We start from the raw sequence: 18132 nt of genomic DNA on the forward strand, positions 1-18132 counted from the left end.
CTTGGATTTAGGGACCAAATACACCTTTGTTTTGATCTAATGAAGCAATGCTTTTCTGGGAGGCATTGCACAAGGCCAACAAGAGTTGTGGCAACAGAACTTCTCGAACCAGTGACACTGGAACACTTTTTACAGTGCGGGTGCTGAAAGCCAGTGATCCCCAAAATTTTTACTTCACACCCTTTACTCCTATCCATGTCACTTCTTCCCAGAGCTGGGGCCAGGACCAGGCCATGGCTCCGGGAGGACGGGGGTGAGGGAAGATGCAGACAGAAGTAAGGGAGCTGAGACTGGGACCACAGCTGGGGGTGGCCGCCGGGACCCCAGGGCACAGGGCCGATAGCAGATGGGACCCCGGGCACAGGGCCAATGGCCGGGACCCCGCACAAAACCTGGGGGTCCGGCAGCACCCCCTGCATCCCTAGTTCCCACGCCTATGTTTAGAACTGGTTAGGGTCATGGAGGATGGGGGAAATAATGCTTCCACACCACTCAGAACAGGAAACAAAATCAGTATCCCTTCCCTAAAGGCAGTCCCCAAAATGAGGGTCAGGAGGAGGATGCAGAGCAGACAACTGCCGAGAGGGAGAGGGAGAGAGCGCAAGCATGGACCATGTTAGAAACCATCAAAAAATTTACAATGGAGATACACAGTAAAGCATAAATAAAGCCACAGAACAGGATTGAAGTGGATGTCAAAGCCATAACAAGCCATTGGTAAGATAGTCATGAAGCACAGGACATTGCTCCTGAAGATCTGGAGAGAGCCTTCTTATTTAGGTTTTGTCAAGCAGCTTGGAAGTTACTTCAGTAGATCAACAGCAAAATCATAGCATTCTCTAGATAGTTTGGATGTTCTAAAAAATGAACTAGAGATATACAGAGAGAATAATGTCTAGTAACAGGAATAATTGGATTTAAAAATCATACCCCAGCTGGTAGGTAAATACTCATTTTACCCAATAGATGAAAGTGAGAGACACATTTACAGCATGATTTTCTGAAGTGTTGAGCACCTCCAACTCCTAATAACATCAAATGGAGCTGTGAGTACACAGCACCTCTGGAAATCTGGCCCTTTGCAACTTGCTCGAGGATCACATTGCAAGTCAGTGGTACAGTCAGAAAAATCCCAACTATGAGTTGGTTAGGAAAGAGAAACAATCCCCCATTCCCTATCTTGGGTGCTACTGCAGTACAGAAAGTTCTAATTAGGACTGGGCCCCCCTTGTGCTAGGTAGCGTACAAACATAGAAGGACACGGTCCCCGCCCTAAACAAAAAAAACCTTACAATTTAAATGAAGGAAACATGCGCCAAGTGAGTGACAAAATAGCACTGGGAAAGGGGAGAAAGAATACAGTGATTTTTGTAGGTCATCAGAATTCCAAGGTGGAAATACAAATGTATAATTTCATCATATTATTGTATTTGTTAGGTACCTAATGAAAGATAACCAATACAAAATGTGACGTAGTTTTCAATTACACAGATTACTGCCTCTAATGTGTTTATTTATAGGTGATCGGATTAATTTTAAGTACCCAAATGTAATATATAAAGACAATGTTTTGCTGCAGCATAAGAATGGAAATTCCATAAACATTTAGAGTTAAGTGTGACACTCCCTCCCCAATCTGTTCATACAACCTTTTTTTTTTTTTTATTTTTTTTTTTTTAAGGATACAAAATATTCATAGATCACTTCATTTGAACATTTTGGATAGTCCATTGCCCTGGGAAATGTAAATCTAGCCCATCTACATCTAGGGATAGTGTCTCACCTGGGATGTACTAAACTATGAAAGGGGCGAGGTCACTTATTGTTCTACTAAGGCTATACTCTGATTGAAAAGTCTTACCAAACTGAAGTAATAGATCATCTTCTAGCTCTGGTTTCAAGTACTTCTCTTCCTCCCACGGCAGTGGGCTGCTGAGAGAATTCAAGTATTCTGCAGTTGGTTTCTAGACAAAAAAAGTTAAATGAGCATGTGAAATAAGGTTCTTAAAAATCATAAGACCTTAGTTTAAAAAGTAAGCCACAAGACATAAGTAAGTTAGTTTCACTTTTCTCCATCATTAAAATCACCTGGGCTACAAGTGTCTAAATGACTTATTAAAATAACCTTATAGCAAAAGCTGAGAGAGAAGCATTACTTGGCAACATGACATAGAGCAGAGGTTCTTAACCTTTTTCTTTCTGAGGCCCCCACAACATGCTATAAAACCTCCAGGCCCTACTTGTTCCACAACAACTGTTTCTCTGCATATAAAAGCCAGGGCTGGCATTAAGGGGTAGCAAGCAGGGCAATTGCCCAGGGCCCCATGCCACAAATGGCCCCGCAAAGCTAAGTTGCTCAGGCTTCAGCCTCAGCCCCAAGTGGCAGGGCTTGGGGGCCCAGGCTTCAGCACCACATGGCAGGGGCTTTCTGCCCTGAGTCACAGTGAGACTAATGCCGACCCTGCGTAAGGACACCCTGAAACCTGCTCGCATCCCCCCAGGGGGCCCAGGGTCCCTGGCTGAGAACTGCTGAAGTAGAGAAAGCTACTCCTTGATTCTAAATCTGGCTCTGACAACAACTCTGACTTGGAGCAAGTCACTTAGAGCCCAGTTTTTACAAGTGCTGAGCCTCACAGCTCTAATTAGCTGTGTATGTTCAGCACATCTTGAGGGGGAAAAAAATCAGGCTCGAAACATCAGTTTCTCGATTTGCAACATCGCAACAATTACCTACCTCACAGGACTAACAGTAAGATGTAACTAACTAACCAGTCCATAGAACCTGAAGATGAAAACATGCCCGGGCATTACAGGTCTCAAAAATGCTAAGTTGTGTAAGAGCCCATCCATGCTAAAACTAAACTGAATCAGGAGAAAGTTACAACATGTTCATAAGTTGTAGTGTACACAGCTACACTACAGCTCTGAACCAGATATCCTGACATCAGTAAAACAGAGACAGGGCCTGAAACAATCAAATTAAAAGTGAGCAATACTTCCAGTCCTACTTTGGGTTCTCTCCTTTTGCACTTTCTACCCACCTCATGTAATCTTACCTTAACTACCAGAGAATGATTCTGCACAGACATGGATCCAGTGGCAAGGAAACCCCCTCCCTAAACTGAATGGAGCAGCAGCTGCTACTCCAGCTGGGGCCAGACTGGTAGGTAAATTCCACTCATTTCATCAAAGCCCAATATGCAGCACAACCACACGAAGGCCAATTACTTGGACTTTATAGGAGACTGGAAATATTGCCCTGGAACGAATACATCTTGTGTCTCAATTTTAAAATATTTTTCATTTATTTAAGGTGGATTTTACTAAATAAAAACTAAAAGCCACAAACTGCTCAGAGATCTGCATAAATTCATTTATAAATTTTAAAACAATTTCCACAATTACTTATTTCTAGAGACTTAATATAGAATTATTCCGTAAAAACACACTCAAAATATTTTTCCCCATGCACAAAGTAAAAAATTGAAGTAATAAACTGTCCACTTACCTTCATTCTAACAAAGTTTATTAGCTTAATGTATCCATAAAACTCAAGTGCTGAAAAAGAAAAAAAGCTCATGTAACAATAAAAATCACATATTTTGCAACAGTGCAAATGTTAATTAGTTGTTCAATTGGCCAGTGTTCCCAGGGGTGCACACTATTATTTAGTGCAGTGTTCCTACCTTCATTTGCCATCTACATTATTCTGATATTTTTCTTCAGGACTTAAGTGTCAGATTCTTTAATTCAGTCTTCAGTTTATATTTGCAACATACTATAAACCAAACACATGTAAACATAGCTTATCTAACAGGGAATTCTGTCACTTAGCAAACAGCTTTCCACCTGGCTTGCTCAGAAAGGCAGCAACATCTACAGTAACATCGATAGTAAGAGTCTTTGGCTAGAAACCTGAGTATAAATGCTGGTATCCCGTGACAATTTTGATACACATTAGCAGCTTTCTAATTATTGAATAAACTCTGTCAGCTAGGACTAATTTATAACAAACAATCCCTTAAACTGGCTTTGTAGCACAGTAACAAAAGTGGTTTAAACATATCCCATGTTCGCTATATGATGACAGCAACAGAACTATTCCATTAGGTTGCTATATTAATCCATCATTTACTCTAGTTCAAACCAGCAAATGACCCATGCTGCAGAGAAAGATGAAAGGCCTCCCCTCCACCTGCCAACCCCCATCTGTCAATCTGACCTGGGAGGAAATTCCTTCCCTACCTCAAATACAGCGATCAGTAAAACCTTGAACACGTGGGCAAAACCCAGCAGATAGATACCTGGGAAATAATTCTCTGTCATAACTCAGAGCCCTCCCCATCTAGTGTTCCACCTCCGGTGATTGAGATATTTGCTAATAGCAGTCACAGATTGCCTACAATGGCATATGACCTATCTGACCTCCCACAATCCCTTCCACAAATTTATCAAGCTCAGTGTTAAAACAAGATAGGTTTTTTGCCTCCACAACTCCCATTGGAAGGCTGTTCCAGAACTTTATTCCTCTGATAGTTAGAAACCTTCATCAAATTTCAAACCTAAACTTATTGATGGACAGTTTATATCCATTTGTTCTTGGGCTAACACTGGCCCTTAAATAACTCCTCTTGCTCCCTGGTATTTATCGCTCTGATGCATCTGGACAGAGCAATCATATCTCCCCTTAGCCTTCCTTTGGTTAGGCTAAACAAGCAAAGCTCCTTAAGTCCAGTTTAAATTCATCTTTCTTAAACAGGAGAGACCAGAATTACACAAAGTATTCCAGATGAGGTCTCACCAGTGCCTTGTATAAGGATACAAACACTTCCCTGTCTCTACTGTAAATACCTCGCCTGATGCATCCTTGGATTGCAGAAGCCTTTTTCCATAGCTGCATCACATTGGCAGCTCACCATCATCCTGTGACAGATGAATATACCCACGTCCTTCTCAGTCACTTTCAACAGATATGTCCCCAGCTTATAGCAAACATTCTTGTTGTTAATCCCCAAGTGCACCTTTCACACTGAACTATTAAATTGCATCCAATTTCTATTACTTCAGTTTTCAAGGTCACCCAGATCTTGTATGACAGTAGTCACCAACCAGTCGAACATGATTGACTGGTCAATCCTAGAGGGTCTCCCACTCAATCGCAATCTCTGGTGGCGCAGCTGGGCTACCACTTAGACAGGCTCCATGCCTGCCCCAGCCCCACACCACTCCCAAAAGCGGCCAGCACACCCCACGGCCCCGGGGGAGAGGGGCAAGCGGTCTCCCTGCACACGCTGCTCCTGCCTGCAAGCACTGCCCCCGCAGCTCCCATTGGCCAAGAACAGGGAGCTGTGGCCAATGGGAACTGCGGAGGTAGTGCTTGCAGAGAGGGGTAGCGTGCAGAGCCACATGCCACCAGCCACCCGCCTCAGGAGTGCATTGGCCCCTTCCAGGAGTGGCATGGGGCTGGGGTAGGCAGGGAGCCTGCCTCAGGCTCACCGCACCGCCGACCAGGCGCCACCAGAGGTAAGGGCTGCTCGGCAGGAGGCCGCAACCCAACTCCCAGACCCTTCCCGGAGCCAGCACCCTGAACCCCCTCCTGCACCCTGAACCCCAGCCCTGACCCCCCCCCCTCCCAGAGCCAGCACCCCGTACCACCTCCTGCACCCTAACCCCCTGCCCCAGGCACAGCTCAGAGCGCCCCCTCCCACACTACGAACCTCTCAGCCCCAGCCCAGAGCCCGCACCCTCTCCTGAACCCCAACCCACTACCCCATCCTGGTGAAAGTGAGTGAGGGTGGCGGAGAGCAAGTGACGGGGGGGGGGTGGGGAGCCTTTGGGGAAGGGGCAGGGCCTCGGGGAAGAGGTGAGATAGATCCTGGGTTGCCCTTAAATTCACAAAGTGATCTTGGGCATAAAAAGGTGGGAGACCACTTTTGAAGGATATTCCAGTCCTCCTCCATACTGGAGTTAGCTCCCAACTTTGCGACAACCACAAATTTTATTAGCACACCACCACTTTTTGGGCCAAGTTCATGAATGAAAGTATTAAATAAGACTGGCCCCAGGACCAACTTTTGAGGAACTCTACTCTCTGTCAACCCTCTCTCAAGCCTGACAGTTCACCTTTCAGCATGACCCATTGTAGTCTCCCCCTTACCCAGTTCTGCCTTTTGATTCTTGTATTAATCCCTATCTTTTCCAATTTAACTATTATTTCCCATATGGAACTGTAGCAAATGCTTTACTGAAATCCAAGTAGATTAGATCTATTATATTTCTTTTGTCTAGAAAATCAACCTCATCTTTCTTTGAGAAGATAACTTGTTTGGCGCGATCTACCCTTTGTAAAAGTATGTTATATTGTACCACACTTACATTTATTTCTGTATCCTTAACTACTCTCTCTTTCAAAATTTGTTCTAAGACCTTGCACAGAATTGATGTCAAACTAATGTGCCTGTAGTTTCCCAGATCACTCCCCCCACTCCCCCCGCTGCCTCCCCTTCTTAAATATAGGTACTATATTTGAAATTCTGCAGTCACAGGGCACGATCTTCAAGTTCACAGATTCAATAAAAATCCTTGATATTGGGCTTGCAATTTCATGTGGTAGTTCCTTTATTATTGGATGGAGATTATCCAGGCTCCCTGATTTGGTCCCATTAAGCTGTTTGAGTTTGGCTTCCATCTCAGATGTGGTAATTTCTACTTCTATATCCCTATTAGTCACCCTGCCACCGCCCCCAAACTCCTGATTACTCTTCTTAAAAACTGAGGCAAAGTATTAGTGTAGGTGTTGAGCCATACTTACATTACTTTAATCTCCATCCCATCCTCAGTGCTTAGTGGTGTTTTCTTTTTATTTATACGGTTAAAGAATCTTTTACTATTGGTTTTAATTTCCTTTGTTAGATCCAATTCTGCTTGGCTTTTAGCAGTCATCACTTTTTTTCCCCTCCTATACTTCCTGACCTTCAAGAGGTAGCTTTCCTGGCTGATCCATCCCTTCTTTCTTTACTTGCAAGATCTCTTAATAACCTCTTTGAGATCCCCGTCCATCCAGTTTCATCTGCAACTGTTCCCTATATTCCCTCTCAACCCCCACTTTGCTTGGCATGCAGGCTTTTGAAACTTTTAAGTCAAAGTTGCAGAAACTAATTCGAAGTCTCCTCCATATTCAAATCCTTGAATTCTTCACACTCAAGTCCACTACCCTAATTTTTGTAAAGTCTGTCCTCTTAAAATCAAGGGCCCCTAGTTGCAGACCTATTTTTGCTTATCCTTCCATTTATCTTAAACTGAATTAACTCATGATTTCTTGAACCAAGGTTGTTCTCTATAACCAGTTCTTTTGTGAGGTCACCATTACTTACGAATATTAAGTCTTGTTGGTTTGGTGACTATTTGGTGTGTCAGCTATCACATCCAAGAATATCTGGGCCCTACAATTATTAGTAGCACTTGTGTCCAATCTAAAGATGGGAAATTAAAATTTTCCCATTATCAAACAATTCCAAGAATATTTATTTCATTAAAAATATTGAAGAGGTCTCTATCCACATGAAAACCAGTGTTACAGACCCCAAACTCCATCCCATGGAACCTCTGTTACCTTTCTTCCCCAAAGTAAATGTGAACCCATAGATTCCATTTTATCTATTCCATCACTTCTAATTTCTGTATGGTCTACCTCGTCATTAATATACAATGCTACTCCACTACCTTTATGTCTATTACTGTGTTTCCTGAACAGCACATGCCTGTCAATACCTCCCTATCTAAGTTCTTATTACCACTGTAATATCTTAGTACCTGAGCGCCTGTAATTCCATCAGTTTCTCCCCCACCCGCTTCACATCAACCTCCCCTCACTCGGCACTCCCATACCTACCACCCCGCTTTAACTTCTCCCTATTCTCTTCACATCCAATCCACATCCTCCTCGCTCCCTAGTAGTTAATCTCCAAGATTTATCCTACATTACTTGTAGAACCATGACAGGGGCCCTGGTTACAGCATGACTGCCCTGACACCATAAAGCAGTTCTATTCTGCAGTGTAGATAGGTCCTATTTAACATTATCTAAACCCCAATATGTCAAAAGGATAACAGCCTTTTAAGATGAGTCCCCTGGCAACAGCAGAATTATAAATGTAGATGGGACTGCACCCTGTGAAAAACAGCTGAGGCATTTTCAGATCCAAGTACAAACATGGTTCAGGGTAGCAGGTATGAAAAAGCAGAAAGAGCTAAGCAGGGAAGATGGCTCCTGGGTAGATGCACTCAGCTATATTAGCAGTAACGGTCAGACGCTGTTCACACTTAACTGATTCTGTCTACAGTTTAGACAGAGCTTTACTGATCAAAATATAAGTACAAAAAGGGCCAAACATGGAAGTGTTGTGTGGGAATTTTATTAGGCTTAGTGGAGCATACATGGCCCAGACAGAAATAGGTTTTGTTTCCCGAGTCTTCAGAAGGAGGTTTTTGTTCTTTTTAAAATGATTTTCCTTTCTTGGTCCACAAAAACATTTATTTAAATAAAATGTCATTTCATGGCAAAGAGTTATAAATTATCACAGAAGTACTTACCATGCTTATGGATCATATTACTAATATTAAATTGATGCACCGATTTACAGTGGGAAAATGTATCTTCAGCAGAACTGAACAGCCTGCAGGTAAAAAGAGAGAAATGAATATACATTGAATCAATAGTATTAAAACACTAATTTAAATTGAGATTGTTTAGAGCGAGGTGTGACATGCATGCAAAAGAACTAACCTATCCCATGCTGCTGCTATAAATCATTTAAACAAACTTTTGCATTTTAGCTGAGGAAGTATTAAGTGGTGCCTAAATATTTCTTAGGCTACACAACTTTGTTGTGGTAGGTAATTGTTTTCTATGGAGTGCTTTGAGGTAAGGTGATACACAAACACCAAGATTTTTGTTTTAAAAATTTCCCACAAGTGTCTCTTCTTTACCAGTAAAAACAACAAGGAGTCCTTGTGGCATCTTAGAGACTAACAAATTTATTTGAGCATAAGCTTTCGTGGGTTATAATCCACTTCGTCAAATGCATGGAGTGGAAAATACAGTAAGCAGGTATAAATATACATCACATGAAAAGATGCAAGTTGCCTTAACAAGTGGTTGGGTCAGTGCTAATGAGGCCAATTCACTTAGGTTGGATGTGGCCATTCCCAACAGTTGTCAAGAAGGTATGAGTATCCACTATGGATGTAGAAGCTCTCCACACCAACATTCCACACAAAGATGAACCATAAGCCATCAGGAACAGTATCCCCGATTTCGTCATGGCAAACCTGGTGGCTGAGCTTTGTGACTTTGTCCTCACCCACAACTATTTCAGATTTGGGGACGATTTATACCTTCAAATCAGCGGCACTGCAATGGGTACCTGTTTGGTCCCACAGTATGCCAAATTTTTATGGCTCACTTAGAACAATGCTTCCTCAGCTCTTGTCCCCTAGCGCCCCTACTCTACTTGCGCTACATTGATGACATCTTCATCATCTGGACCATGGGAAGGAGGCCCTTGAAGAATTCCACCTGGATTTCAACAATTTCCACCCCATCATCAACCTCAGACTGGACCAATCCACACAAGAGATCCACTTCCTGGACACTATAGTACAAATAAGCGATGGTCACATAACCACCACCCTATACCGGAAACCTACTGACCACTATACTTACCTACATGCCTCCAGCTTTCACCCAGACCACATCAAACGATCCACTGTCTACAGCCAAGCCCTAAGATACAATTGCATTTGTGCCAATCCCTCAGACAGAGACAAACACCTACAGGACCTCTATCAGGCATTCTTAAAACTACAATACAATGGTGAATAAAAATCAATAACTTAAAAAAAAAATTCTTTTTAATGGGATTTTTATTTAAATTGGATTTCTTTGATAAAATGCTTTTTGAGGAAAAAACCTATCTAAAGATAGTTTTAATTAAGGCACATTATACTCAAAGATATCTCATCATGGAATAGTGATTATAAATTCTAATTCTATAGTATGAGACAATATATTCATGTAATGTTTAAGAAAAGTTTTGTAAATGAGTTCCAATAGTTCATGGATTAGGGACTTATGGGATTCCAGGGGCTTCTGTATAGATTATTTAGGATAATCTTTCTATCTACCCAATGGGACTCAGTGCTCAGTCTAGAAGATACCATCAGAGATGCTTAGTTTTACAGTTCTCAAACTGTGGATTTGAGTCTCCAGAGATAACATGCTCATTAACAGCAATAAATAAATAAATAAATAAATAATATAAAGAGCTGAGAAATAACAGACCTCAACCCTATTGTTCCTCTGCAAATTGGTGTACACGGAGTCAATCCCTTGCCTTTCTCTAAAAGTGCAAAGTTTCAAAAAGATCAATTAATAGAAGATTGTTGGGGGTGGAATAGCTATAGACAAGGAGAAGAAGTCTGGAGATAAATGTGAGAAGGAAGGTACAGGCAGTAGAAACGAAAATGAAACTGAGCAACATATTCCAGCATATTGAGGTCTTTCTGAGTGAAGCCTTCACTGATTTGATATCTACCGTACCATTCTCTCACTAGAAGGGAAAACATATAATCATAGAATATCAGGGTTGGAAGGGACCTCAGGAGGTTATCTATTCCAACCTCCTGCTCAAAGCAGGACCAATCCCCAACTAAATCATCCCAGCCAGGACTTTGTCAAGCCTGACCTTGAAAACCTCTAAGGAATGAGATTCCACCACCTCCCTAGGTAACCCATTCCAGTGCTTCACCACCCTCCTAGTTTTTCCTAACATCCAACCTAAACCTCCCCCTCATTCTTCTCTTCTACAGACTAAACAATACCAGTTCCCTCAGCCTCTCCTCATAAGTCATATGCTCCAGCCCCCTTATAATTTTTGTTGCCTTCCGCTCGACTCTTTCCAAATTTTTCCACATCCTTCTTGTAGTGTGGGGCCCAAAACTGGACACAGTACTCCAGATGAGGCCTCACCAATGTCGAATAAGAGGAATGATCACGTCCCTCGATCTGCTGGCAATGCCCCTACTTATACAACCCAAAATGCCGTTAGCCTTCTTGGCAACAAGGGCACACTGTTGACTCATATCCAGCTTTTTGTCCACTGTAACCCCTAGGTCCTTTTCTGCAGAACTGCTGCCTAACCATTCGGTCCTTAGTCTGTAGCAGTGCATGGGATTCTTCCGTCCTAAGTGCAGGACTCTGCACTTGTCCTTGTTGAACCTCATCAGATTTCTTTTGGCCCAATCCTCAAATTTGTCTAGGTCCCTCTGTATCCTATCTACCACTCCTCCCAGTTTAGTGTCATCTGCAAACTTGCTGAGGATGCAGTCCATGCCATCCTCCAGATCATTAATGAAGATATTGAACAAAACCGGCCCAAGGACCGACCCTTGGGGCACTCCGCTTGATACCAGCTGCAAACTAGACATGGAGCCATTGATCGCTACTCATTGAGCCCAACAATCTAGCCAGCTTTCTATCCACCTTACAGTCCATTCATCTAGCCAATACTTCTTTAACTTGCTGGCAAGAATACTGTGGGAGACCGTATCAAAAGTTTTGCTAAATTCAGCAGGCCGTAAAAGAGACCCAGTTTGAGATAAGAACCGTTCAAGAAATATATGTTTGCTGATGATGTTTTAAAGAAAGTCACACCAGTGAACTGGTGGAAGTCACTTAAGCACTTGGATTGAGAGACTGTTGAAGTGAGAATCTCACTTTTAACAGCAGTAGCTTCTTCTGCCAGTGTAGAAAGAATATTTTCTTCCTTTGGACTAATTCATTCCAAATTGAGAAATCGTTTGGGATCTGAAAAAGCAGGAAAGTCTCTGAGTTGTGAAAAATATGTATTAAGGTTATAACAACCAACAAGAATCCACTTATATGTAGAAATCCATGATTAAATCGAGTCTTCCTGACTAGTGACTTAAATCAAATCCACCCTGTACAATACCCACCTGGGGAATTGAAACTGATTGACGGAGCCAGAAGGGTACCCAGAAGTCACCTACTACAAGAAACAGAACGTCACTAGCCATTATCTACAGCCCCCAACTAAAACCTGTTCAGCACGCATCATCAAGGATCTACAACCTATCCTGAAGGATGATCCCTCACTCTCACAGATATTGGGAGACAGGACAGTCCTCGTTTACAGACAGCCCCCCCAACCTGAAGCAAATACTCACCAGCAACTACACACCACACACCAGGAACACTAACCCAGGAACCAATCCCGGCAACAAACCCCGTTGCCAACTCTGTCCTAGTGGGATACAGTTTTGAGAAACCGGCAAATTACTACATCTCTGCTACCTTTTGAAACCACAGTAACTCACCTGTACATATATTTTTTACCCACTTCAATCTCTCGCTAACTCCTCGTGTAGACAGCACTATGTCAGCAGGAGAACTTCTCCCACCCACATAGTTACTGTCTCTCAGGGAGGTGGATTAACTAAGCCTATTGGACAAGCTCTCTCCCATCGATTTGAGAGGGTCAGCACTAAATCGTTGCAGCTGTACTGATGCAGCATTTTAAGTGCAGAAGTGCCCTTGGTTGATTATAGAATTGGCTCCCAGGGTTGTCTTTGGTGTGAGATCTAGGATGCAAATCCATCCGGGTGAGTGACTGGTCTCTTGGGACTGGGTGTAACATGAATATTTTGTGATTTTGGGGTGTAAATCACCATCTATATCACAGTCCAGCTTGCCTTAGTGGCAAGATAAACAGGAGCATCTAAAAGGACTGTCTGACTCCATTGTACGACTAGAATCATAGAACTTGAAGGGACCTCGAGAGGTCATCTAGTCGAGTCCCCTGCACTCAAGGCAGGCTAAGTATTATCTAGACCATCCCTGACAGGTGTTTGTCCAACCTGCTCTTAAAAATCCCCAATGATGGAGATTCCACAACCTCCCTAGGCAATTTATTCCAGTGCTCAACCACTCTGACAGTTAGAAAGTTTTTCCTAATATCTAACCTAAATTTCCCTTGGTGCAATTTAAGCCTATTGTGTCTTGTCCTATCCTCAGAGGTTAAGAACAACAATTTTTCTCCCTCCTCCTTGTAACAACTTTTTATGTACTTAATAAACTGTTATGTCCCCTCTCAGTCGTCTCTTCTCCAGACTAAATAAACCCAATTTTTTCCATCTTCCCTCATATGTCATGGTTTTCTAGACCTTTAATCATTTTTGTTGCTCTTCTCTGGACTTTCTCCAATTTGTCCACATTTTTCCCAAAATGTAGTGCCCAGAAGTAGACAACCCTGCAGCTGAGGCCTAATCAGCGCAGAGCAGAATGGAAGAATTACTTCTCGTGTCTTGCTTACAATATTCCTGCTAATACAGCCCAGAATAATGTTTGCTTTTTTTAAAGTGTTACACTGCTGACTCATATCTAGCTTGTGATCCACTATGACCCCCAGATCCCTTTCCACAGTACTCCTTCCTGGGCAGTCATTTCCCATTTTGTATGTGTGCAACTGATTGTTCTTTCCTAAGTGGTGTACTTTGCAATTGTCCTTATTGAATTTCATCCTATTTACTTCAGACCATTACTTCAGTTTGTCCAGATCATTTTGAATTTTAATCCTATCCTCCACAGCACTTGCAACCCCTCCCAGCTTGGTATTGTCGGCAAACTTTATAAGTGTACTCTCTATGCCATTATCTAAATCATTGATGAAGACGTTGAACAGAACCAGACCCAGAACTGATCCCTGCGCGCCCCCACTCATCATGCCCTTCCAGCATGACTGTGAACCACTGATAACTACTCTCTGGGAACACTTTTCCAACCCGTTATGCACCCACCTTATAGTAGCTCCATCTAGGTTGTATTTCCCTAGTTTGTTTATGAGCAGGTCATGCAAGACAGTATCAAAAACCTTACTAAAGCCAAGATACATCACATCTACCACTTTCTCCCCATCCACAAGGTTTGTTGCCCTGTCAAAGAAAGCTATCAGATTGGTTTGACACGATTTGTTTTTGACAAATCCATGCTGACCATTACTTATCACCTCATTATCTTCTAGGTGTCTGCAAATTGATTTCATTATTATTGGTGATGCAAATTGCTCCATTATCTTTCCGGGTACAGAAGTTAAACTGACTGGTCGGTAATTCCCCTGGTTGTAATATAGACTATTGTAGTACTTTGGATGTTCACATCTGGTACTGGGTTGATGAAATCTAATTGTGGAACATACCTCCAGTTTGGCGTGTCTGCCCTGAGGCAGGCAATCATAAGATACTCCAGACAATATGACACCTATGTCACATGAGAATAAAAACCTCTATTTGCTGAGGAATAGAGAGTGAAGAGAAAGATGGTCCTTTGTTTTCCTCCCAGAAACACAATCTTTCTAAAAAAAAAAAAAAAAGATGATTGCCCTCTACTTTAACCTTGTCCCAGCGGACTCTATCTTTCTAGCAAAAGAACTGCAAAATTCAAACTATGGATCTATTTATTTCCTCAACCTGTGCCCATCACTATCCCCACCTACAAACTAAAGTTAGTATTTATATTACAATAGCAACTAGAAGTGCCAGCTGAGATCAGAGACCCATTGTGCGAGGCATTGTAGAAACCTACAGCATCAGATCCTAAACTTTGGAATAGGAATTAAGCAGACAAGACATACTGAATGGGAACAGAAACAGGGTCACAGAAAGGGAGCATGAGTTACCCACAATCACTCAGCAAATCAGCAGCAGAGCTGGGCTCGACTGACAGGAGAGCACGCAAGAATTACGTGCCCTCGGGTATTTGTTTTGAGAAAACAGCACCGCAAACACAAACCGCTCGGCTGAAGGCAGCTGGGTTCGGAGCAGGCGCTGCTGGCCCCAGCCGCCAGGCTGGCTGTAGGAGGCAAGCGGGTGCGAGAAGGGGAAAGGAAGGGCATCACCCCAAGGAGCAGCGGACAACTGAGGAGCAGCTACGGCACGCCGCCCGCGGGGCCCCTCCCAGCCAGCCACCGGTGCCCAGTCTGCCCGCAAGGGCCCCTCCGCCCCCAGCATCAAGTCAGAAGCAGCCACAAGGGGCCGAGGTAGCCGCTCCCTCTTCGGCCCTCCAGCTCCCGGGGACCAGCTGCCCGTACGAACCGATCACAGAAGAGGCAGGGGGTCTGCAGCTCTGCGAGGTCCTCCTCGTCCTCCCAGGCCTCCTCGCCGCTGCTGTCAGACAGCTCCGGCATCTCCGCCTCGTCCTCCTCCACCGGCGCCCGGCCGGGCCCCGGAGCTGCGGGCACAAGGGAGAGGGGTGAGCGAGCCGCGCGCTGCCCCGGGGACGGGACCGGGGCTGCGCGGGTACCCACCTGCGGGGGCGACCGCCCTGGAACACATCTCGACACCACGGCGCGCGCCCCGCGCCCGACAGCCCGCCCACGTGCGCGCGGGGTGTACACCGGCCGCCCCGCCCTCACTTCCGGGTTGACACTCCATCCATCGCCCAATAGAGTTCGGAGAGAACGCGCGTGGAGGGGCGGGGCTGAGGTTACGGCGCCGGAAGGAGAATAGGCCAAGAGGGGCTCCTCTCCCACGAGCTTGCGGGGAGCGGTCCCTGCTGCCCGGCGAGGGAATAGCCCTCAGGCAGCCGGTGGGGAAATGCCCTGGCCAGTGTGAGAGGGGCGGGGCGCGGGGCCCAGCGGGCAGCCGGGAGCGGGTCGGGCTGGCTGCGGGGGAGGATCCCGGGCTTCGCCCGTCTGCGCGGTGTCCCCGCGCTGCCCCAGTGCGGCAGCGGGCTCAGCATCACGCCGGCTGGCCAGGGTCACGGGCCTAGGGAGGCTGCGCGGGCGGAGCGCGGCAGCCGCAGGCGGGAGCGGACAGCACAGCCCGGCCTCGAACCCCCAGCGTGCTACCTGCGTCCCATGGCCCCTCACCCTGGGCTCCGAGCGCCTCGCTGCACTGACCTGCCGCGCGGGGCCGGGCCGCGCTTCGCCCCCAGCGAGCAGAGAGACCGCCCCGGGCCGGGGTTTTCAAGCGTTTGTTCTGGCGACCCTGTTGAAGAAAATCGTTGATGCTCGCGACCCAGCGGAGCTGGGGATGAGAGGCTGGGGTGGGGGGGCTTCCGGGCTGGGGCAGAGGGTTGGGGTGCGGGAGGGGGTGAGGGCTCTGGAATCAGGGTGCAGGCTCTGGGGTGGGGCCAGGATGAGGGGTTTGGGGTCAGGAAGGGGCTCCAGGTTTGGGGGGGATCAGGGCTGGAGATGAGGGGGTTGGGGTGCAGGAAGGGGCTCTGGGTTTGTGTGGGGCACAGGCTTACCTTGGGTGGCTCCCTATAATATGCAGCCCCTGATACTAGCTACTCATAGCACTCCTAGATCCTTTGCCCACAAAGGTGCAGTGTACCCCAGTTTACTGGATGTACCTTAATTACTGCTCCACTGTAAACCACACAACACTTGTGAGCACTTAAATAAACCTTCTTTTGTTTTATTATGAGAAAGGGTAAAGATTTAACTAGAATTGAGAGAAAGTAATGGAAACAAATGGTTCCCATACAAAACAAAATCATAAAACACAAACATAATAAAATAGGGTCCCCCCCCTCTACAAAGGTCAGTCTGCGGCAGAGCTGGCTGGTTTCACAGGAACCAGGATTCAGTTTTTCATGAGAACATCACTGCTCCCCAAGATGTCTCCTCAGTGAAAGGATCCAGAGTGCCTTTTCCCACTCTGTGTTATGCTTAAACCATCAGGGTGATTCTCTGTCTGTTGTAATGTTCCTTTTTTTAACCTCCAAGTGGTTTTGATTGTTTGCAGTAGGCTCTGATGGTTTTCCATTAAAAGTTTTGGGATGGAGCAAGGCTAGACAATTTAGTCTTGATTACATCACTTGTTAACCAGCATGGGGTGACAACTCCCTCCTGTTCAAATGGGCTATCACTGTGACATATTATCCGCTGGTGACTATTATTCCAAGTCCATAAACTGGGGTGGCCAACTTGTGGCTCCACATGCGGCTCTTCAGAAGTTAATATGCGGCTCCTTGCATAGGCACCGACTCCGGGGCTGGAGCTACAGGCGCCAACTTTCCAATGTGCCAGAGGTTGCTCACTGCTCAACCCCTGGCTCTGCCACAGGCCCTGCTCCCACTCCACCCCTTCCTGCCCCCTCCCCTGAGCCTGCCATGCCCTTGCTCCTCCCTCTTCCTCCCCCCGCCTCCTGCATACCACGAAACAGCTGATCTGGAGGTACAGGGAGGGAAGGGGAGGCACTGATCCAGGGCTGCCGGTGGGCGGGAGGCGCTCGGAGCTGATGGGGGGGTTGCTGATGTATTACTGTGGCTCTTTGTCATTGTACACTGGTAAATTCTGGCTCCTCAGGCTCAGGTTGGCCACTCCTGCTATAAGCCATGCTTTCACTATAAATACATTATTCCTTAACTATTACCTGTACATACATCTTGCAACGATTATGAATCTTGACAAGTTACAAGTTTTCTCTAGATACTTCATATTACTCTTTATGGCTAAATATTCTGCAAGATGTGTTTGGTGTAGTCAGTTTGTCAGGTCTGACATGAGAGTTGTTTCCAAAGAATGAGCAGAGACCACCTGTACCTGCTGTTGTGGGGGGGGGGGGGGGACAACACAAAGGTTTAGCTGTTCCCAGAACAGTTCAAGTCATACCCCCCTCAAGTATGGCCCCCCTTACCCTCAGTTTCCCATCCTGGAAACCAGAGGCCTCTCCCCATAAGGCATAGCTTGGAGCTCACTGGCTCTTGACAGCTGCGAAGGAGAGAAGGGGGGCAGTCGCACCAGGTGACTGAATGGGGATGGCAAACCCTGGCAGAAATATGGGGGGGGCATGTGACCTGACATGCACCCCCACACACACATCACCTCTGAGCAGAGGAACCTTCTGCAAAGGAGCCTCAATGTCACAAGCTGCCCCACTAAGCTAAACAACCCTTAGAGCTGCTCCCCAGGCCTGGGAGAAGGAAGTGAAGAACCCAGTGTCCAGGGCTGGAGCACCCACGGACAAAAATTAGCGGGTGCCTCTGGTTTCCAGGAGGGGAAATTGAGGGTAAGTGGGGGCCCTACCTGAGGGGTGTGTGTGTGACTTGAA

The 18132-nt window shown here is 45.6% G+C and overlaps 1 protein-coding gene across 3 annotated transcripts in view; it reads right to left on the bottom strand.

Annotated features, from left to right (window-relative positions):
- PRMT3 (protein arginine methyltransferase 3) overlaps positions 1 to 15499 on the bottom strand; it is a 99350-nt gene extending 83851 nt beyond the window's left edge. Inside the window, exons 1-6 of one of the 3 annotated variants that reach the window (XM_074955200.1) lie at positions 15381 to 15499; positions 15169 to 15304; positions 10343 to 10400; positions 8593 to 8675; positions 3509 to 3558; positions 1862 to 1964 (exon numbers count right to left, since the gene is read on the bottom strand). In XM_074955200.1, the coding sequence (XP_074811301.1) occupies positions 1862 to 1964; positions 3509 to 3558; positions 8593 to 8608 (169 nt within the window). In that variant the 5' untranslated portion in view covers positions 8609 to 8675; positions 10343 to 10400; positions 15169 to 15304; positions 15381 to 15499. Of the gene's footprint in view, positions 1 to 1861; positions 1965 to 3508; positions 3559 to 8592; positions 8676 to 10342; positions 10401 to 15168; positions 15305 to 15380 lie in introns of those variants that run through there. The other 2 variants (XM_074955199.1, XM_074955201.1) reach the window with 2 other exon arrangements.
- Positions 15500 to 18132: the final 2633 nt, after the last annotated feature.

This window comes from Natator depressus, chromosome 6 (assembly GCF_965152275.1).
Source record: "Natator depressus isolate rNatDep1 chromosome 6, rNatDep2.hap1, whole genome shotgun sequence".
Lineage (NCBI taxonomy): Eukaryota > Metazoa > Chordata > Testudines > Cheloniidae > Natator > Natator depressus.